The 23757-nt window shown below is 42.1% G+C and overlaps 2 protein-coding genes across 2 annotated transcripts in view; both read left to right on the top strand.

The window, feature by feature from the left end:
• The window catches only part of LOC124281375 (nose resistant to fluoxetine protein 6-like), a 50309-nt gene extending 28130 nt beyond the window's left edge, over positions 1 to 22179 (top strand). Inside the window, exon 16 of the transcript XR_006899914.1 lies at positions 21896 to 22179. The gene's annotated coding sequence lies outside the window, so the exon portion shown is untranslated. The remainder of the gene's footprint in view (positions 1 to 21895) is intronic.
• LOC124281374 (nose resistant to fluoxetine protein 6-like) lies at positions 3625 to 21898 on the top strand. Its single transcript, XM_046717412.1, has 15 exons — positions 3625 to 4491; positions 5453 to 5652; positions 6137 to 6237; positions 6809 to 6905; positions 7949 to 8298; positions 8972 to 9136; positions 10542 to 10635; positions 14315 to 14413; positions 15195 to 15357; positions 17430 to 17512; positions 18083 to 18214; positions 18901 to 19027; positions 19917 to 20109; positions 20411 to 20553; positions 21712 to 21898. Coding segments are annotated over exons 2-15 (1857 nt in total). The 5' UTR covers positions 3625 to 4491; positions 5453 to 5650; the 3' UTR covers positions 21820 to 21898.
• Positions 22180 to 23757: the final 1578 nt, after the last annotated feature.

Below are 23757 nucleotides of genomic sequence, written 5' to 3'. Positions count from 1 at the left end.
ACCAAGTCAGCGAGCCTGACCTCCCGATCCGTTAGTCGCCTCTTACGACAAGCATGTGTTAATGAAGATCAATTCTAACCCGGATATGAATTTCATTACCTTTATATGAAAACAAACTCATGAAAATATACAGAAAATATTCAGAAAAAAATCACATTTACGATTCCAACAAAATCAAGACAATTCGTTCATGAATCACTTTCAAATAGTGATGATATTAGGTGTCGCGAAAAGATAAGTGTATCCTGCCCAACTGATAGTATCCGTCACAAACACATGCAAAAGCAAGTCAGTTGGTCACCTAAGAGATGATGACACCAAGGATATGACTCATATTGCAGTTTGTGCGTCACTGTAATCTTAATGCGCACTAGCCATTTTTATGTCGCTGAAACCGGACCTTTTTCGTTTGAACGAGTGAGTAAAAGTGGTTTTACGCCGCTTTTATCAATTTTCCAGCATAATATTCCAGGGACACCAAAAATGGGCTTCACACATTGTACCCATGTTAGGAATAGAACTCGTGTCTTTGGCATTGGGAGCGAACGCTCTAACCACTAGGCTACCACACCGCCCCCGTTTGTTAGAAATACCGATTACACCTCAAAGCCACAGTTGATATAGAAACTTGTGAACAAGCCTTTGAGGATACCAGATTTCACGCCTGTTCTATAATTGTCGTTAGCTTGGATCTGCGCTGGCACTTAACGCTAAACGCAAAAGATAGTAATTAGCCAAGAGTGTCATCAGTAAATTGTCAAAGTTTTCAACTCCTAAGACCTGAGGGATGACATGAGACTCAACAGTAAAGTCGCGAGAAAATGACCTTGGTACCCCGAATCATGGTCAAAGTTATAAACTCCTAAGTTTTAAGCTACAAACATTAATTTCATACGTTCACTGATATAATAACAGGGAAAGTGTGTAGTGGAACACCATGAAAATCAGTAATTTCATCAAATCCCTTGAAATTTTATTGAATACATGAAATCCCTGGGGGTCACAGGGATTTCACGAAATCATTGACTCTTTTAGGGGTTACGTGAAATCCCTGGCTTCACACATTCCCTGTAACATATATACAACGCCTTGAATTATTGACAATTTGACACACACTGCCGTTTCATGTCAGTGTGCACACCTGAAATACATTTGAAGCCAACCAAGTCCTTGAAATGACATAGATAATAATGTGCAAACTCATGTAAGAATATAAATGTGAAATTAATAATACACTCACGTGCAAAAGAAACGTCCCCAAAATTCAAATTATATTATATTTGCTGGATATGGCCAAAAACAGGTAAAACAGTTCGGAACACATTGCCCAAACACACAAATGCATAACACCCCAAAGAAATGCACGTGTTGCTTGTCAGAAGCGGGGAAAATGACTTTATGCAGTGAAATTTCCTGCACGTGCAGGAAATCACCCGTATGGAGATCGGTTATGAAACACGTTGGAAACTGTTCTTTGCAATCACAATCATCTGGAAAACCACAAGAACATGCCTCGATTAACATCAGAACAGGGAGAAAGAGCGATTGGCATGCTGCGGCTGGGGACAACGCACGACCATGTTGGAAGAATCCTGGGTCGTGCCAAAAGGACGACTGGGACATTGGTCACACGTTACAGACAAACTGGCCAGACAGCAGACAGGCCGATGAGCAGGCGACCGGAAGACACTACCCCATGAGACCGTTATATACGAACGCTTCATTCAAGGAACAGATTCCTCGCCGTGACGTCATCATCAGTGCATAGTGTTGGCCATCGCGTCAGCAGGTGGACGGTGTCCATACGACTCCGTCAGCACGGAAATCAGAGCCGTAAGACCGTTGAGGGACATGACGTTACCGCCAAAATATCAACGTCGAAGATTGGTTTGGGCCAGGAATGTTCGTCAGTGGCAGCAACGGAACCGACAACGGGTCCTCTTTAGCGAGGGGTGTAGGTTCCATTTGAACAGCACTGACGACCGAAGACGTGTCTACCGACGGCGTGGGGAACGGACGGCACGTTGTTGCGTTCAGGAAACGTAACCATATTGTGGAGGGAGTGTGACGGTTTGGGGTGGCATTTGTGGGAACACCAAGGCAGACCTCCTTGCCATCAATGGCAACCTGACAGTCCGTCGGTATATTGATGAAGTTCTGCGGCCCCGTATCCAGCCTTTACTCCAGCAATATCCAGGAACCTTGTTTCAACAAGACAATGGCACACTTCACACCGCTTTTGTCACAACGGCCTTTCTCAACGTCAACAACGTGAACGTCCAGCCTTGGTACCCAAGATCCCCTGACATGTCTCCGACAGAGCACTTGTGGGACCATCTTGGACGTCGGATTCTACAGCTTTCACACCCTCCATTGACGAGAAATACAGTGGCTCAGGTATTACAGACAGAATGGCGTCAGATCCCCAGTCACGTGATCAGGAGACTTACACACTAGGCCCGACGACTTGTTCTGATGTGCACCCAATGTAACCTCTGTTTTGTCATTTGTTGTTTTGGCTTGCGCTCGAATACTGGTCAATCGACCCCTTTGTGATAATATTCCCTGTACCACTGTCAGGTTTACCACGTTCTCTTTCTTTATGTCAGACATACTTTACATACATCTTTGTTATGCCTATTAAACGTGCAGGTCAATTTGTGTTTGTGCTTATGTTGTTTGGTAGTTGAAAAATACTTTGGGTCGTTTCTTTTGCACGTGAGTGTACCTCTCCGATAGGTTGTACAGCAGTGTTGAGTCTGCGTGAATGTCATAGTTGTGGTGTGGGTTTCGGATTTTATAGAGTTGATTCAATTAAACAAAAATGATTGCAGATGTCCGAGTATTATGACATTCCAAGTAGAATATCTTTCAACCGGTTCTAAGAACTTGTGCAAACACGACAGAAAGGGTTGTCACTATTGGAACAAATGCTCATCCAGTACATAACTTTTGGGACACCAACAATGAATATGTAGATCCTAACACCTCGTCCCTTAATTACAGGGGCGGTGGGGTAGCCTAGTGGTTAAATCGTTCGCTCGTCACGACGAAGACCCGGGTTTGATTCCCCACATGGGTACAATATGTGAAGCCCATTTCTGGTGTCGCCCGCGGTGATATTGCTAGAATATTGCTTAAAGCGGCGTAAAACCATACTCACTCCCACCCTTTATTACAAATATATGCATTATGGGAGATATCATGCAGTCATGAATTTTATCTTCTAGAAATATCTATTAATGCATTGGAGGAAAAGTGCATTTGACACGTATCGATGATTACGTATGATTTACGTATGGAACAATTCAAAGCGTGAGGTAATTACCATAAAGTGATGCTAACATCAAGCTATCAACTAAGAGAAATATATACCCATTGTCCAAACATTATGCAAATAATTATTTCAATCAAAATGTTATTTTTATTGCAAACCAAAAAATGATACAAGAAACAAGCAACCTGTATTTGGAACGTTATTTTGACTATCTGTTGGATCGAGTTTACCTGGACTTATGTACTTGGATACAGGGGAATGTGACATGATTCACAACGATCCCAAGCTTATGAGTAAATGCTATGTTTAACGTATACTGATAAAAGCACGTCCCCCGGTGATGTTGATATCAGTACGGGACCTGACAAACAACAGACAGGACTGCTGTACGGGGTCGGGTGACAATATTGTGGAGACTGTACAGTGGCTGACCTTTGTGGTTACACGAACTTACCTCTCAGCTGATTGAGAGGAAAATCACCAAACCTGTAAAAAAGAACTCACTATATTTTTATAAGTAAAACCAGATACACTTCTTGACGAGATTGTCGTTAATACTCTTGAAGCCTACAGCCATTTCTTGAAAGACCCCGCACCATGGAGTTCATCAGACTGTTACTTCTCTTCTGTGTCCTCTCAACACATCGTTCGTCAGCAGTGTCCTCCACAACCACAGATCACGGATCATCACTTCCCAGTAACACGTCAATGAGTGGTAGTGAGACCACTCACACTCAAACCTCACCACAAACTGTGACAAGTCTGTCCAATTCTGCTGAGAAGACATCATCTGCCCAACCTGCAAAGACTACGTCCCCGGTTACTACCACGCTGATGCCCAGGAATACCACCACTCAAACACTAGGCTCTTTTCTATCCGGGCTGTTAAACTCATTCCTACCCACGGTCCTAAACTCCTCCGCCAACGCAACATCCCCTACAACTTCAAGACTCCCGCTTTCACTCATTTCCATGCAGAACAAGATCCCAGAAGGAATGAGGAACTCCATCTTGCCCCTTCTCATGGAGGAAGGAACCCCCGATCTAGAATCAATTACACGTCTTTTTAAGAGCCTCACCTGAGCTCCCGACTATCTTGAAGGGTCTGCTACAGTCAAATACAAGCGGACTGACCACAGAGGAACGGACATGTTCAGAAGATATGGACACGTATCTAACCGATCTCTTACTGATGAAGATATGGGCACTTAACAGTGAGTACAATGTTCCTTGAGGAATGAGCGTTGAGATTGTGTGTATTTAAGAATCACTGGCCTTGTATAGTACTCAAAAAAGTTTAAGAACTCCCTATTCTTCCCATGGCTTCTGTACATGACGTGCTTCACATGACGATTTACAGAATACACAACCAGTACGTCTAGAATCCTAGAAGTGACATGATCGTGTTGTCACATTGTCGCTCTTACACAAAACAAGCATTTGTTTTAAATGCACCAAAACGCAACAATGCGACCATGCAACAACGTGACATTTTAGTCATTCCTCGTATTGTCACGTTGTCACATTGTCGCGCTTTGAATAATATTTTCACCAATGTGCCACAATGTAATCAAGTAATATATTTCAACCACAATATGTCGAGTTGTGTCATTGTCGCCCCATGTAATGTTTGTATTAATGGAGTTAAAATACTTGAGAACGCGATGACGCAGACTTGACCACATAATGATATGTCGCACTGCCGCATTTTTTCACAATATTTACTCATATTAGATGGGTCAATACTGCCACAACGTGATATATTGTGACTTTGAAATATGCCGTTCGATTACATTGTGGCACATTTTTACACCATTTACATTCATATCAGAGGAGTCAGTATTGGCACAACCTGATATAGTGTGACTTTGAAATAGGCCCCTCGATTACATCGTGGCACATTTTTACACCATTTTTACTCATATCAGATGGGTCAATACTGCCACAACGCGATACTGGCCCTTTTGGGTTTCCCTACGTAAAGTCAGTTTCCGAAGATCTTTCCTAAAGGAAGGAGCATTCCGCGTTTGGATCTATGATTATGATACCTTGCCATAATAGATATACTTCACAAACAAAAGTTGTATATAAAACATACGTAAGGAAAAGAGTGGTATCTGTATGCCGAAACATAATTGGATAATTCCAAACAATATTTGAGTTTCCTACTTGCAGTGTTCGATGCATCCGGAAAACCTGGCACCGCCATCATGGAAGGGGCCACGACCTTTTTCGGCAACTTTGACGAATGTCTTGACGGACCCAGTAAGGTGGACCCAGCCACAGGGAGAGAAGTGAAGGGGGACACCTGCGTTGTCAGCATTAAACCTCCTGCACAGCTGTTGGGCATGATGGGAGGTGGAGGTGGAGGAAATGTAGGTCCTGATTACAGCCCTTCTTTCTAGAAATTCAGGTTATTGACACCTACTTCGAAGATTCAAGTTAGACAACATATGCCACCACCCTTTCTATCCTCTTAGTCAGATTATATTTTGAATCCTCCACTTGGAGTGGCCTGAAATGTGAAACATAAGGCTGTTTGCTTCTGTCACTTCCCATCAGAACTGTCAATACCTGATTATGTAACAGTTTGCCATTATGAAATTTCTATTAAGCAATGAATTTAATCACAAGAGAGAGAGAGAGAGAGAGAGAGAGAGAGAGAGAGAGAGAGAGAGAGAGAGAGAGAGAGAGAGAGAGAGAGAGAGAGAGAGAGAGAGAGAGAGAGAGAGAGAGAGAGAGAGAGAGAGAGAGAGATGTGTCCCATCTTACGTGTATACCAATCAGAATAGGCTATATCTACACTTGATATAACACAACATATTTCAGGGATTATTTAAACTGACATTTAATGCACAGGCTGCTGGCATTTTGGGCGGACAACAACTGGTCTTCAACTGGCACCTGTGTCTTCCCAGTAGTTGCGGCAGCAGGATTGGTCCAGACGGGGCTCCAGAGCCGTGAGTGTGTGACTTGTACAAGCAACCCATCTCAACAAGGAGTCTTTAATTATATCACTCTGTAATACGTAACTCTAGATATAACACAAACATAATCCCCTGTGTTCAAAGTGCACTGGTCACGTGTGTAGATGTCACAACAATGTCAGTTCTAGGGGATTAAACAGATTGTGTTATGGCCGATCAGTGAGGCTCGTTACAGTCAGTTCATGGCTCCACACCTTGTCATTAATGAAGAAAATAGATATAAAATAAGAATCAGGTCCCCGTTTCACAAAGGTATCTTAGCGCTACGACTGTCGTAGGTCTATGTTACTTTATAGGTGTTACGATAATCGTATCGCTACGATTGCTTTGTGAAACGGGGCCCTGGGTCGTAGTTCTGGTAATCATTCATGTTCGAATACAAGGATCGGCAACATTATGAGCCTCGTCTGCCTACAACAACGCGGGTGTGTACACTGGGCCTGGCAGTTAACAAAAAAACTGATGTGCCAAATAGATAAACTTACAAACTGCACCAAGTAGTATCCGGAATCTAGATATGCAGTGTTTAATACTGACGTTACAGGTCTATCGCAAGTCAACTTGACAGTGGCAAGAGTGGTGTGTCATTCGGAAATAAAGAACGGCCCCGTCAGTAACGACAGTGGTGCGGTTGGAGCCATGTGAGTATTGAATATATCATGTATGTATCATCAGTTGTTGGATGTTGTTAGTTATATAGTTACTACATTCACTGTGGCGTGGGTGAGACTCGCATCGAGAACACTTAGTAATATCTGTGCCACACCTTAGAGCAAGTGAACTAATTTGTGCTCCTTTTAGCGTCCATTTGTGAGGTGAGGTGAAATTGGGTTTAACGTCGAGCTTGAGAATATTTCGCTCATATGACGACGTGCATGCGTGTGTATGTGTATGTGTGGCTGCTTGTACTAGCCCAGACTAAAGTTTTATAGTGCTAGCCCACTGAGATACCATGCCGCAGTGAAGCATGAATACCCCACTCAGACACATTATACGGACTCCGAGCCGACCAGTCCTTGTTGTACCCATTAATGCCGAGCGCCAGGCAGGGACCAACAAGTACCATATTTTAACGTCTTTTGGTATGACGCGGATCGAACCCGCGACCTTCCGCTCTCCGGGCGGACGCTCAAACCAGTACACCACGGAGGCGGTCACGTCCATTTGTACTACAAAGTGATTAGAGATAACAGGCTTGCAAACTGAACTTATAGTTGCACCGGGTGATAGGAGTGAGTTGCTGAGTTGTGTTAACGCCTCTTGAACAACGGTCTAGTTATGTAGGAAAGCCGGATGTGACGTTAGTCTTTGGTGAAACCCATGAGCTCAGGGATGGTTCGGTCAAACCTTACCGGAACTAACCGGGATTCGAACAGCGAATTCCGGCACCTAAGACAACAAGGCGACTCGTTTCGTGAACTCATGCGCAGCAGTTGCAAATATATTCCTGTTCAACATTTTGACACGTCTCTCTCGAGACCTATTGCTGCGTGATCTGTTTGGTCGGCATTCATAAATATCATCCATAAAGTACCTTACTCTTCTTACTATTGCAGCGACCTGCTCGTCAGTTAAGCAGACTCAACAAATATGAGCTAAAATGTCCTGTTGAATACTGCAATACACGTATGTTTTCTTTTCCATTTCACGTCTGTACACTCCTCTCTGTCTGGGACGATTTCAGCGTCCTGACAGCCATCTTGGGATGCATGGTTCTTCTGGGTTCTGGTGTGGATCTGTACATCCGGGCCACCAAAGATCGTCGTCAAAAGGTTCCCCTGAGTCCTCGTAAAGACAAAGTTAAACTTGACGAGATCTGTACTACCTTGAACCATTCTGTTGAAACGGCATTTACAAATGGGAAAACAGATACAAATGGCTTGATTGAGAATTCACGTCTCAATATTGAGAACGGTGGAATAGACAACCCTGCAGGCCCACAAGTTCAGGAGACAAACGGTGGACACTTGGTGTATTCTAAACAGCAGCCCCGAACAGTGGACAAACAACGTGACCAGAAATATAAGCCTAAGTGTACGCTCTATAATGTTCTTGTTGATAAGTGAACACTGACATTTTAAACCAAACTCGAGTTTCATTCATATGCATAAGTAACTGTGGTGTTAGAGTTCTAATGTAAATAATCGAGTCTTGACCAGACAATCCAGTGATCAACAGCACTTGACATGATATGTGTCAACCATGTCAGCGAGCTTGACCACCCGATTCCGTTAGTCGCCTCTTGACGACAATCTACGCAATTGGGACTAAAGATCAATTCTATATGGTTTTAATGTATACTGTAAACTAAGTTATATAGGAAGGAACAAGTAAATTGGCATCAGGTTTAACAAAGTATAACCCGTGAAAGCCAGAGAATAACCAGTCTCACTTATTCTCGAAACAGATTCAGTTGTAATGTAAAAGTAAAATAGTGGTGAAAATAACATGAAGGAACAACTCAGATGACACCAGGTGTTAACGGAGTGTAACTTTACTGGACAGAATAGATCTCCAGTCTGGTGTGTATCCTGATTTGCAGATTCAGTGAAAAACAATTTTATGTCATAAGACCGATAACAGAATATTTTGTTTCTAAATTGTCGGTTGCTTTGTGTTTGATCAATGAAATTTTAGCCCGACAGATATATAGACGCAATGTAACATTTAAAGTGGCATTGAAACTTTTCTGATTATGTATTGGCAGTATGGGAGCGTGTCCTGTTGTGTTTCTCAGCCGTCAGCAATGGGGAGAAGATCCTCAGCGTTAAACGTTCACCTGCATCTATTACCTGTCTCCACGGCATCCGGGTCCTCAGCATCGGCTGGGTCATTTTGGGCCACACGTACTTATATTCCGCGTCTAACGCAGGTAGGTGATGTGGGTGTACACTAAACCCCAAAACAAACGTTACCCTCCTTCCTTAATGACGGAGGTACCTATCTTCAGCTGGCTTTGTGATGCGTGGACGTCCACTTCTTGGTCTGTCTACGGTGACCCCAGTCTGTCTGAAGTCCTGAATAAGTCTTATAACCGTGATACGGTGGCACCCAAGGGCGTTGGCAACAGCATTGTATGTCAACCCCAACTGCACCATTCCAATGGCTCTTTCTCTCTGTTCTGCTGTTAATCGTGGCATATTTCTCGTATTTGTGAATCATGCATTTTAGGCTCTCTTCATACCCTATAGAATCATTCTAAATGTGAAATGGATGCAAATACTGCTTGAATATTGCTGCGTTTTGGCGATTGGTATTGCTATGTGTAAATAGAAAATGGAAAAATATTACTTTGCAAGCAAAAATGTTAACAAAGATAATTTTAGATGTTCCTAAACATTTTTTCACAATATCAAAGATACGCTTTACTTGTTTTCACTAATATAAATCAGCAGAAAATGTTTCAAAAGAGAAAATCATAGGAATGATTATTTTACAATTTTACACACTCTACAACAGATGTTTCTTGTTTTAATAGTTGAAAAATGGTGACTTGAAATGGTTTATCATTGTTCCAAAGTAGAATTTTATTTCAACCTTTCTTTTGGACATCAAAATCACTGTTATTGGATTATTTCGGCATGGACGAATATAGGACAATTTAACTCTTCTGAAAACGATGCATTTCACGTAAATATGAATGTTTCGTGATTTGCATAAAGCTGTTTTATTAAGCTTTCTTGTACACTAATATCTTCTAACATATCTTTGATAGTTGTTCAGTAATTCATAAAGGTAAGAGGGTAACGTTTCTTTTGGCGTTTAGTGTATGCTTGACAATGGAATACACCCATACAGATATGAATAGGACATTGTTTTGTTGTCGCATTGGTTAATTTGGTCGCTCTTTGCTTATTTTTTCGAGGGCGACAATGTCCCTTCCAGTATTCCATAAGTACCACATTTGAAGGTAGAACGATATTGACTACATATATGTTCAACACATTGATGACACTGGTGTTACATCAAATGCATTCATATCTGTTGCTTACCTTACTATCAATCCTATACATTCTGCAACTATCGCTAATATAGAAATTCTGGAATGTACATGTGAAGACCGAGTGTATATATTGTCACTGATAATTCCTGTTCATTCCCAGGGGCGGTGGGGTAGCCTGAAGGTTAAACGTCCTCTCGTCATGCTGAAGATTGGGTACAATGTGTGAAGCCCACTTCAGTGATATTGCTGAAATATTGCTAAAAGCAGCGAAACACCACACACACTCAATCACTGTTGAGTGGATGCCCTCAGTTCACTTGTCCTTGTCTTGCAGGAAACCCCAAATCATTCGTGAAGACAATACAGGGTTTCAGTTTCCAAATTATGATGAACGCAACCCTGGCTGTTGATTCCTTCTTTGTCCTCAGGTAAGATTCGAGGGAGTCACATTTAAATGATAATTCGAGACTTAGTTTGCAATAGTTTCTCAAATGCCCCGATCAATTTCCTGTAGCAAAAAATGTTATAACTCACTAAACAGACGTTTTTAATTTGCGTGTCTTTTAGACCGCATCTGTTGTGAAGTGGGTAGAGTTTCTGCCAAAGGGAGCCGATGGTCGATTGTTCGATTCCATGACCGTGTCAGACCAAAATATGGTTCTTCTTGGCATTAAAGGTATGAAACAAAGACTGGTCAGGTCAGAGTCAGTATCTCAGAATGGTATATAAGTGTAGTATAATTAACCTCAAAAGAAACGCGACTTTTCAAAAACAAATGCAAAATTCTGTTCTTACAAGGTAGTGTTTTGATTATGATTGTACCGTTTTGTTAACATATTTTTCAATCCACATTAACAGTTATTACCAACATCAGTGTGTTTTCTGATGAAAAAGCATATCGACAAAACGTACCTACAAAGACAGACGTGGTAAAAGGTTCCGTATGACATTCGTGAAAATGAAAAATGCACGTGCAGATCGTGAAAACCCTACCAATGAAAGCGAGTCCCAAACTCGCCTGAAATCATTCTTGTGTTGACACAATCGCTATACCATGACTTACGAGAGATAAGAGGAACCAAGCCTTTGGACGATTGGAAGTTGGCCAGGCCGCACGGAGGGGAGCCAATCATCTTAATGTTCATGTTCGGACAATCTACCGACAGCAGAAACGGTATCAGGCCACTAACAGCATCCAAGACCGTCCACATAGTGGACGACCTGCAGTAACATCACAAAGTCAAGACCTACAGATTGTGCGCAGCCATCTGCCGGATCGCTTCGCCAGAGCCATGCAAACAGCTCGCCAGACCATTGGGACTTACAGGCACCTATTAGTGTCGATACAGTGCGTAGACGTTTGCGCGAAAGAAACCTCTGCTGTCACAGACCATATCGTGGTCCTGTCTTCACCACTCGTTACCACCAAAACCGACTGCGATGGGCAACGTTATCGAAATTGACGTTATCGACAATGCAGAATTGTTCTGATGAAAGCCGATGTTGTGTTTCGACAGCCGACGGCAGAGTGAGAGTATGGCGAAGGCATGGGGGGAACGGTTTTCCAATGCGAGTATTGGTGAAGGAGTGAGTGGGGTGGTCCAAGCATCATGGTGTGGGGTGCAATCGGTCTTAACCCGAGAGTTGCCCCCGTAGTGTTCCAGAAGCATGGTCCAGGACGAAGAAATGGCGTGACAGCTGCTCGCTATACTGACCATGTCATAAGACCCAACTTTGTACCTAGTGGTTTTAGAGCGTCCGCCCGGAGAGCGGAAGGTCGCGGGTTCGAAAATATGGTACTTGTTGGTCCCTGTCTGGCGCTCGGCATTAATGGGTACATCAAGGACTGGTCGGCTCGGAGTCCGTATAATGTGTCTGAGTGGGGTATCCATGCTTAACTGCGGCATGGTATCTCAGTGGGCTAGCACTATAAAACCAGCTTCAATCTGGGCTAGAACAAGCAGCCGCACATACACATACACACGCATGCACGTCGTCATATGAGCGATTGGTTAAACCCAATTTCACCTCACCTCACCACGTTGTACCACATTTTGAACGTCACAGACATCACATCTTCCAGCAAGACAACGCTCGTGCCCACACTGCCACAGCAACCCTGGACTTCCTACGACAACATGGCATCCAAACCCTACAATGACCTGCACTCAGTCCGGATTTAAGTCCAATAGAACACCTTTGGGTGTTTGGTAGTATATCGGTAGGAGGCCAAGACGATACTGACTTTGAGGTATCTTTGTTGTGCCATTTTTGGTGAATTTGTTTGTGTGAACTCTAAATGTGATTCCGAAAATGTGTTTACTATAATTGTCAAGTTTGAACGCAATCCTCCGTTTTGATTGTTAATTAGAGCGAAATAAAGTGTGTGGTTTAAGAAACCTCTATCGGTGCGTTTCTTTGCGGTTCAGTATATATTGGTATGGTGTATCAGTGTAGTATATCGGTATGGTGTATCAGTGTAGTATATCGGTATGGTGCATCAGTGTAGTATATCGGTATGGTGTATCAGTGTAGTATATCGGTATGGTGTATCAGTGTAGTATATCGGTATGGTGTATCAGTGTAGTATATCGGTATGGTGTATCAGTGTAGCATAACGATATGGTGTATCGGTGTAGTGCATCGGTATGGTGTATCGGTGTAGTATATCGGTATGGTGTATCGGTGTAGTATATCAGTATGGTGTATCGGTGTAGTATATCAGTATGGTGTATCGGTGTAGTATATCGGTATGTTGTATCGGTGTAGTATATCGGTATGGTGTATTGGTGTAGTATATCTGTATGGTGTATCAGTGTAGTACATCAGTATGATGTATCGGTGTAGTATATCGGTATTGTGTATCAGTGTAGTATATCAGTATGTTGTATCAGTGTAGTATATCGGTATGGTGTATCTGAGTAGTACACTGGTATGGTGTATCAGTGTAGTATATCGGTATGGTGTATTGGTGTAGTATATCAGTATGGTGTATCAGTGTAGTATATCGGTATGGTGTATCTGAGTAGTATACTGGTATGGTGTATCAGTGTAGTATAACGGTATGGTGTATCGGTGTAGTATATCGGTATGGTGTATCAGTGTAGTATATCAGTATGGTGTATCAGTGTAGTATATCAGCATGGTGTATCAGTGTAGTATATCGGTTGGTTTATCAGTGTAGTATATCAGTATGGTGTAGCAGTGTAGTATACCAGTATGGTGTATCGGTGTAGTATATATGTATGGTGCATCTGTGTAGTATATCGGTATGGTGTATCAGTGTAGTATATCGGTATGGTGCATCGGTGTAGTGCATCGGTATTGTGTATCGGTATAGTATATCGGTATGGTGTATCAGTTTGGTTTATTGTATGATGGTTAGATTTCCGCCCTTCTGATTGGCCCATTGGTCACCTGACAGCTTTGTCGCTAAGCTATGTCACCTCGCCACGTCGCTAGAGGTTGATATACAACCTCGGCACGTGGCGAGAGGTTGATATAACAATCCAAGCTCCTCCCTCGTCTAAACAACAATATATTGGTATGTTGTATAAGTGCAGTATATCGTTATGGTGTATCGGTGTAATATATCGGTATGGTGTATCGGTGTAGTGTATCGGAATGTTGCATCTGTGTAGTATATCGGTATGGTGTATCAGTGTAGTATATCGGTATGGTGTAATCAGTGTATTATATTGGTATGGTATATAAGTGTAGTATATCGGCATGGTATATAAGTATAGTATATCGTTATGGTATATATGTGTAGTATATCGGCATGATATATAAGTGTAGTATATCGTTATGGTATATATGTGTAGTACATTGTTACAGTGTATTAGTGTAGCATTTAGGCATAGTATATCAGTGTGGTATCTGGGCATGGTATATCATAACAATTCGTTCACGGTCACTGCAAGGTCCCCATTGATTCTGTTTGTTGTTTGTGTGTCACAAGAACGCTTGCATTTGGGTATAGTTTGAATCGTACAAAGGACAAAGTATTTCCTACTTTCATTTGTTTACTTATCGTTATATTGTTTCCGTAAATAATAAATATCTGGTTTCATATTAAAAATATACGTTATCTTCCTTGTTTCGCAGTGGCCTATTGGTGACGTACTTGTTCCTGAAGGAGACAGAGAAGGCTGGAGGTCTGAAGGTGAAGCACATGGTCATGTACTACGTCCACCGCTACTTGAGGTCAGTCAACTCTAGGTGAAAGCTTCACTGCCAGGCCCCTATCATTGATGATATACTGGCGGGCACAAGGAAGTTTAAACTTGAAAATAATATTTGACCAGAAACGTAGAACGGTATAAAAACGTATATTCTTTCCTTTGTGCGGCAGCTTAGATCGCCATGATATACGGGAAACCTTTTGGACCGTATTCTGTTTTGTCACCATAGACAATTTAGGGGTATTTTAGGTACAGTGAAGGGGTATTTCGATAAAAATATTCTCAAGAAGTGTTCAAAGTAGGGAACTTGCGACACTGTGGTGGAGATATAAACTCACATCTTCTTGCCTGTAGTTGCATACGAACACTAACCTGACCACGTCCACTCAGTCAACCTAATGTCCTCTATTTATCCTTTGCATGTTACACTAATGCCCAACCCGTGAAGATCCGTGTTAGAATTGGACTTCAGCAACCCAAGCTTGTCGTAAGAAGCGATTCATGGAATCGGGTGGTCAGACTCGCTCACTTGGTCGATGCATCGTATCCCGACTGCGTAGATAGAAGCTCATACTGTTGATTACTGGATTGTCTGGTCCAGACTCGATTATTTACAAACTGCCGCCATATAGCTGGACTATTGTTGAGAGCGGCGTTAAACAAGAAGCCAACCAACCAATAAACAAGCCAACCAACCAAACAAACAGATACTAATGTTCAATACCATAATTTCTTTTCCACGTGTATAAGTATCAATCTCTTACAACAGCTCTGGTTAAATGTGAAATGTGTTCCTGATGCAGACTGACGCCCGTCTATGCCTACGTTATGTTCGTCTACACGTTCCTAGTGAGTCATCTGGCGGATGGTCCAACGTGGGTTGGGCCGTATGACAAGAAGATGTGTGAGCAATACTGGTGGACGAGCCTACTCTACATCAACAATGTCTATGAAGCAAAGAAACAGGTAACACCTTTATCACCCGTTGGAATGAATTTGTTATTCGTTTATTTGTTGTTTAACGTCGGATCTCCCAACTGCATGGCGGCGGTCTGTAGATTATCCAGTTTGGATAACACATTAAATGACTTATATGGTGATCATCTTTGTACGCAATTATGATACGATGACATGCGTCAACTACGTTATCAATCGTGACCACCCGGTGTCTTACGATAAGCGTGGGCAACTTAGGCGCCGTTTTACAAAAAAGATCTCAGTGGTAAGGTGACCTTAACAAAGACGTACTGCAGTCGTAGTGATAAGGTTGCTTTGTACAACAGCACGGAAACCAATCCTAACCCGGCGCTACAAGGGTTAGTGTATATGGTGGGCTCTGTTTCGTTCATCAAGACAAGACAACTTCATGTCCCACGGTGGCGTAAGCCGTGATATTATTATCCTCCTGCTAAAGCCAACAAGCACTGGTAGTATCATCTCTCGTGGTTGATATGATCGTGATATGATTTTTATAACACCCTCATATACAATACAGCTTTTATTCGAATAGTATTGTCAAATCATGGCCTCAGTATAGTCACCTGGTCAGATCAAGTCCTTAGTATAGTCACCCGGTTCAGTTGAAGTCCTTAGTATCGTCACCCGGTCAGATCAAGACCTCAGTATAGTCACCCTCTCAGATCAAGTCCTCATTATAGTCACCCTGTCAGATCAAGTCCTTAGTATAGTCACCCGATCAGATCAAGTCCTCAGTATAGTCACCCTGTCAGATCAAGTCCTCAGTATAATAACCCGCTCAGATCAAGTCCTCAATATAGTCACCCTGTCAGATCAAGTCCTCAGTATAGTCACCCGGTCAGATCAAGTCCTCAGTATAGTCACCCGCTCAGATCAAGTCCTTAGTATAGTCACCCGGTCAGATCAAGTCCTCAGTATAGTCACCCGGTCAGATCAAGTCCTCAGTATCGTCACCTGGTCAGATCAAGTCCTGGTCAGTCACCAAGTCCTCAGTATAGTCACCCTGTCAGATCAAGTCCTTAGTATAGTCACCCTGTCAGATCAAGTCCTTAGTATAGTCACCCGGTCAGATCAAGTCCTTAGTATAGTCACCCTGTCAGATCAAGTCCTCAGTATAGTCACCCGGTCAGATCAAGTCCTCAGTATCGTCACCTGGTCAGATCAAGTCCTCAGTATAGTCACCCTGTCAGATCAAGTCCTCAGTATAGTCACCCTGTCAGATCAAGTCCTCAGTATAGTCACCCCTCAGTCAGTCCTCAAGTCACCCTCAGTCAAGTCCTCAGTATAGTCACCCTGTCAGATCAAGTCCTCAGTATCGTCACCCTGTCAGATCAAGTCCTCAGTATAGTCACCCTGTCAGATCAAGTCCTCAGTATAGTCACCCTGTCAGATCAAGTCCTCAGTATAGTCACCCTGTCAGATCAAGTCCTCAGTATACCCTGTCAGATCAAGTCCTCAGTATAGTCACCCTGTCAGATCAAGTCCTTAGTATCGACGATTGGACAGATCAAGTCCTCAGTATAGTCACCCGGTCAGATCAAGTCCTCAGTATCGTCACCCGGTCAGATCAAGTCCTCAGTATCGTCACCCGGTCAGATCAAGTCCTTAGTATCGACGCTTGGACAGATCAAGTCCTCAGTATAGTCACCCTGTCAGATCAAGGCTTTGGTTTCGTCACCTGGTCAGATCATGGCGTGAGTGTCGTCACCTGGTCAAATCAACTCTTAGTATGGTCACCTGGTCTGATCATGGCCAAAGTATGGTCACCTGGTCAGATCAAGGCTTTGGTATCGTCACCTAGTCAGAACATGGCGTGAGTGTCGTCACCTGGTCAAATCAACTCTTAGTATCGTCACCTGGTCTGATCATGACCAAACTATCGTAACCTGGTCAGATCATGGCTTTGGTATCGTCACCTGATCAGATCATTACCTGAGTGTCGTCACTTGATCAGATCATGACCTGAGTGTCGTCATCTTGTCAGATCAGGGTCGCATGATGGTCACAGCGTGACATGCCGTATGGTCAATGACCGTTTCTATCCCTTGCCTTTGTTTCAGTGTATGGGCTGGGGCTGGTACTTGGCTAACGACATGCAGTTCTACGTGGTCGCTCCATTGGCCCTCATTCCATGGGCGTTAAGGTATATATTTTCCCACTAAACCCGTGAGGTATGGTATTTTTTGGACTTTCATCATGTGAACACTGATGTTCGACATTTTTATTGACGCTCAATAACACTGGCATTTTGGTAAGGGAAGTTCTGGGGCTATTTCTGTTTGGACTCATTGAGGTAATTATAAGGTATCTCTAGTGGAGCCCTTTCACATATTGAGGTAAGCGTGTCTGGTTGATAGCGTCGCTAGCCCTCTGGTGGGTATTAAGGTGAGGGCTTGGGGTTTCAGTCATGAAAGAGTAAATACTGACGGCCAAAGCAAACTTTACAGGCTTAAACATGAAATTATAGAAAATAACAAAGACAAGTTCAAATGAGCGGGCCGTTGTATAGATCAGATTCTGTTCAGATCATGGCCTCAGTATAGTCAATTGGTCACATCATGGCCTCAGTAGAGTCACCTGGTCACATCACGGCGTCAGTAAAGTCACCTGGTCGCATCATGTCCTCATTAGTGTCACCTGCACACATCATGTTCTAACGAATATCTGATTACAAATAATATAGATGTGTGTTCCATCCATTTCATCACTGCAGTTCGAGATGGACGGAGGCTACAGCTGGGAAGATCTTCAAGGCAGCGGGTATCACTGTTGTGTTCGGTTACCTCATCTGCAGCGTCGCCACCACCGCCTCACTCACATTCGAGTACAACGCTGACCTTTACAAGTAAGGAGAAAACATTTTAATGTATTTTCAAATATTCAGTTACTTCACATGTTTACGGACAGTCTTTGAATCTTACGGGGATCGCATGAGCATCAGTAAGCAGATAGATGGGGGTGGCGGGTGGAACATTACCAACGAGACGCCCCCGAGAACTCTGGTGACTTTCAGTGATATCTAAAATTATAGAGAAACACTCAGCTCACTGATTTGATAATTTCCATAGCTAGTGTTCACCATTATCTATCATATGTAGGCCGATTGAATTCCAATAATATTAATAATAGAAATGATAAGGGTACCTGAGCTGATGATGAGCCTTACCAGCCACACTGTGCCAGGACCACCCAACCCCTCTCTCTGCTGCATTAAATCTTAATCTGTAAAATATTATAGCATTACTAATGACCTGAACATGTACGCATGGTGGGCCTGGGTAAGGAGGATGTATTCCACTGAACCAAACGTACATCATTCAGTTAGGGCAGCCATTGACTACCCATTGTGCTTGGTGCCTCAGGTTTGGTCCTTCTCTTGATTGACATTGGACGAGTACCCGGGTCTGCATTCCCTGCACGGACCATTCTCCTAAGAGCAAATGGAGCAGCAAACCCCGGGCTGCCTTTGAATATTTAAAGCAAAGAATACACAATGTCTATTAAGCTGACATTATAACTGATATTTTGTAGAAACACTTTGGTATACTTTGAAATGGTGTACGAGAAACCTTGGTGTCGGATCGGAACATTCGCCATAGGGATGATGCTAGGCTACATCCTTCACACCTTCAAGTCCCGCGATGTCAAGATGTCTCCAGTGAGTAGTAGACATCGTTATGCTTAAAGAAAAGGTAAACTTCCGAAACGTGTATGTCGTGCGTACGTCTGCGAGCCTGACTACCTTAGTCGCCTCTTACGGTAAGCATGGGTTGCTTAAGGCCGATTCTAACTCGATCTTCACGGGTTTGCAGATCACGGAATGAGACAAGTGTGAAGCATACCAATAGCCTTTAGACGTTCATCAGGTTCTTGACTACGTATTCCCAACCTGAATACAAATACTGCAACTAGATAATCATAGACAGCTTACGTGTTCACAAGGCATACGACTTTATGTATGACCAAGTGGGTTGGTTCGTTGTTTTACGCCGCACTTAGCAAAATTCCGGTGTCCAATATTCCAGCTATGTAGCGGTCGTCTGTAAATAATCGAGTCTGGACCAGACAATCCAGTGAGCAACATCATGAGCATCGTTCTACGCAATTGTAAAACGATGACATTTGTCAACAAAGGCAGCAACAGTACATATACTTATCATTATTCAAAGTCGTGCGCTTCATTATTGACTCACCAACTTGTAGAAAGCTAACCAAACAATTAGCTTTCGTGTTTCTGCAGGTAATGAAAACCAACAGTACTGGGGCCTCAGTAGAGTCAAAATCTAGAATAACCTCTACCAATCTACATGCGGGAATTCAAAACACCGTATGTAATATTTCAGTGTGTTGGGGCCTTAGCTTTTGGTTCCCCAACCGTTTTATCACTGGAAGAAGCGTGCATGTATTCATGCGTCATGATTCACTTTAATTTACTCGAGTATAGTAGGGATACTACATATTTTGAATTAATGTTCCTACGTTAAACAGGGAGTTTCAGAGATCACACCAGATTGTACCAGACAACTGTGGTACATTATTTGTTCCAGTTCCTGCAGGGAGTGGGCTGGCTCCTGGCTTTGGTGGCAGCCGGGGCCTGTACACTGGCGACCTATGACGCCAATGCTGAGGGGAGACCTGGCTGGGGACTTGAAGCAAGGACGGCTCATGAGACGCTCTTTAGACCAGTGTGGGGGCTGGTGTTGGCCTGGGTCATCTTCATGTGCTTCAAGGGGAAAGCAGGTGCGTGCAATCAGGGATGTTGAGACGCTGTCACTATTGTGTCATGTGATGCTTGATTGAAACGATCGTATTTAGACAAAGTTGTATTAACAATGCACTTGATATCATGTTCACCATATCAGTCTCACTAATTGCTTTAGACAAGCGGGACATTACTGCGGACGAGATACGTGGATGATATGGAATGAGATTTGAAGGATAATAGAGACTGGTTATTCTGTTTTATATCATGCTCAAATGACTGCTGAATTGATTTTGTATTGGAGCTTGAACATAGGTACATAGAATGTCCCTCCCACAGGTTTCGTGGACTGGATGTTGTCCTGGGACTGGTGGCAGCCTCTTTCTCGACTCACATACGGGGTCTACCTTGTACACCTCATGTTTATACAGACTGAAGCAGCCACTGCGAGATCCCTATTCAACTTTACATCCGGATACATTGTAAGTATATCTCTGTGAAGAGTGTCTGTGAAGGTTGACGATTGGATATTTGAACAAAATGCGTAGTAGTCCAAAAAGAAACTGTATTAAAAGTAATCGACGCTAACACGTTCTAGAAGCTAGCAACGATGACCGTCTTTCAAAATCGTTGAAAATATCTCCTGATAGCTGTTACCTTTGAAACACAATGGAGGACGATTGGATATTTGAACAAAATGCGTAGTAATCAATTATAGTCAATAGTTATTATATACACCCCGTCTTCTCCATCGTTGAATATCTGAAGGATACCTTTGAAACATATGCCACAGACGTTTTACAGAATCTGATCAAACATTAATAAGAAAACACATACAGGCCAGAGAGGGCTGCAGACTTTACACATCAGGGAGAGCACGACTCCTGTTCCAGAAGGTCTGAGAACACAAGAAGAAATGAATCCACGATATAGTGATGATAGACTGGCAAACATCTGAACGTCACATTGACAGTTCAGTAGGCATTGTTTATCTCAGAAGCTTTGACAATGACGAATGTATTACCATATTGGATGCCAAAGCGTCTGGTATCTGATCAATTACTCATCATACGCATTTTCTTGTGACAATCTATGTTTGGAACTGATCCAAAAGGCTCTTGCAAAAGTTTGTCGCTCTTGATGAAACAGGAGTTTACAACGTTCAAACAACCAGGTGTGTTCTTCCATCAGGACGCTGCACCACTGCTTGAATGCAATCAACATTCATCTTATTCTCCTGATCCAGCTCTGCGTGACCATGAGATCTGCTCACCAACATGAAGAAGGTTTTCACGGAATCTATTTCTACGATTAGTTTTGACAGCCAAGAGGAACTGAAATATCTGAAATGTTAAGAAATAGTTTTATATTCTGATGTTTTTAGGCTAAATCTTTCTATGTGAGACTTAACCCTCCTTCGTGAAGGACGCTGGGAATTTCTACTGAAAAACATTTCCCGAAAATGCTAAAAATAATACGTTGTCCAAGGAATCGTTCATATATCATACCGGAAGTTCGGATATCAATGCATTGTAGGTAAATCAGCATGTATGGCTCCTATATTGTATATTTTGTAACGCTTGCTGAAATCAGGTTCTGTCATATAAAGAATGTCAGACCAACATTGTTGTGTATTCCAGGTTTACCGCTTCTTCGGCTACACGTGCATGTCGTTCATCTTCTCCTTCCTGCTGGCCATCCTGGTGGAGGCGCCCATGCTGCAGCTGGAGAAGCTGGTCCTGTCCTGAGTCATAGTAGTTGCTGTCGACGTCATCTACCACAACTACCACAACTACCTGTATAATGCCTGTGTGATACAGGTGCTAATACCTATGTCAAGCATGTGATCAAAGACACAAGATAAAAGTACTCAATGAAGAGATCACGTGATAATTGTACATGCTTCCGTACTAAAAGTGTGTTGTTATTGAAACTACATGAAAAAAAAGTATGCTGAAAGAGACCAATAGTTTTATCACCAAATAAATTATATTAATGAACACCGAAAGCTAGTGACGTAGCATAATCTTGAAAGTAGTAAACTTCATTTGCCTCAAATAGCGAATATTCTTTCATCCATCTAAAATCACAACTACCAGAAACAGAGCGTATAGCTTCAAAAGATTCATTAAAGCAAGCAGACAACGGTCATTTGTAAGAGAAGCGTAATGTCATTCATGAATAGTGAATACTTGCTCATGTTTAGTCATAACCTTAAGTGATACTCACGCTCACCATGAGTTCGAGGTTGTAGTCATTGTCAAGGAACTAGTCTTTATATCACGAAGCCAACCATAGTTTTAACTGTTTCTTATCCACATCACGAGGTAAAGTCTTTAATTAGTTCCTTCGGAAACAATTTAAAATAGAAACAGATGAAGAAAGATTGAGCTGACCTGACATTTTTTATGAATGTGTAAGGGTAAAGAGTATTTTAAACGGGTGAATATTCTTGACTGGCAAAGAGATAGGAAGAGTACATTTCATTATCTCAGAAACTTTAGCAATGAAGAAAGTATTACCATGTTGGATGCCAACTCACAGAACACAATGCGGGCAGCCTAATGTCCGTTTCTGAATTATATATGTTTCTTTACACCGCCCAAAATTGACTGTACGGAAGCAGTACTGGATTGAAAACCCTTATATTTACATTAAAAAATGAGCTTGCTAGTTTGTTATACACAGGTAAAACTTCAGCAGATCTATAGAATACGTTTCACATATTTTGGAATGATTTGATAGATTAAACAGTGTATATGCACGTGGTATTTTTGTAAAACAGCAGTTTGCTTTTCAGTTTGCAGGGGAACCATTTTACTAAGATACAATGTATTACCCCGCGGTGACCGTTTTATAATACACAACGTAACAGTTAATGACATGATATAATTTGACACGGCACGACATGACATGATAGAATGAATTTTAATCAGAGCATCATGCCTTATAGCTGTTGACCATTCTTCCTTTTTGTCTGCCAATATTCAAAACACGTTTTCCATAACTGACGTTATATTAGATCTGCATTGAAGTCTGTCAGTCGCATTTCTTTCTGTATATTGTGTGCATTTACCTGTGTGCTGGGCATAATCATTTTGACGAAACGTTTATGATCTGTTAATAGTTCAATTGCGTTGAGTAAACGATACTATATTGTTGAGATTTGTTATTAATTTTCGTTTACAAGCATGCATTGTATAATATAGCTACAAACTCTTGGAGATGTAACTATTGTGTAATCGCCAGTTTCAAGTTATAGTCTGTTTTGCAGTGAAAACGTTTGTTAAAGAAAAAGTAAATCAAATATAGTGAAATTAAGATCTTAAATTCACTTTGTTTGATTTACTTTTTGTTTAAAGTGAAATTCATCGGTACGTTTTCACTGCAAACAGACTATAGTTTTCAACATAACCCATATTATCTGTACTGTTATGGTGCGTCATTATTGCATCTTGATTTAGGCATATGTTATATATATACTCCTCACAAAAAGTTAAGCAACAAATAGTTTCAGTGTAATATCTTTATCAATCTCGATAGCGATTTTTGCCGGCATGTTACTGGAAGGTAAATATTCGAAGAATACATAACCTTAAGGGAATGTCAGATTGATTTATCTGATAACATTGACAACAAACCTACCTGCATTGACAACAAACCTACCTGCAATCATTCCTCTGGCA

The sequence above is a fragment of the Haliotis rubra genome, unplaced genomic scaffold, assembly GCF_003918875.1.
Source record: "Haliotis rubra isolate DU_JTF1 unplaced genomic scaffold, ASM391887v1 Scf283, whole genome shotgun sequence".
Taxonomy (NCBI): Eukaryota; Metazoa; Mollusca; class Gastropoda; order Lepetellida; family Haliotidae; genus Haliotis; species Haliotis rubra.
This window is presented reverse-complemented; position numbering and strand designations above follow the sequence as displayed.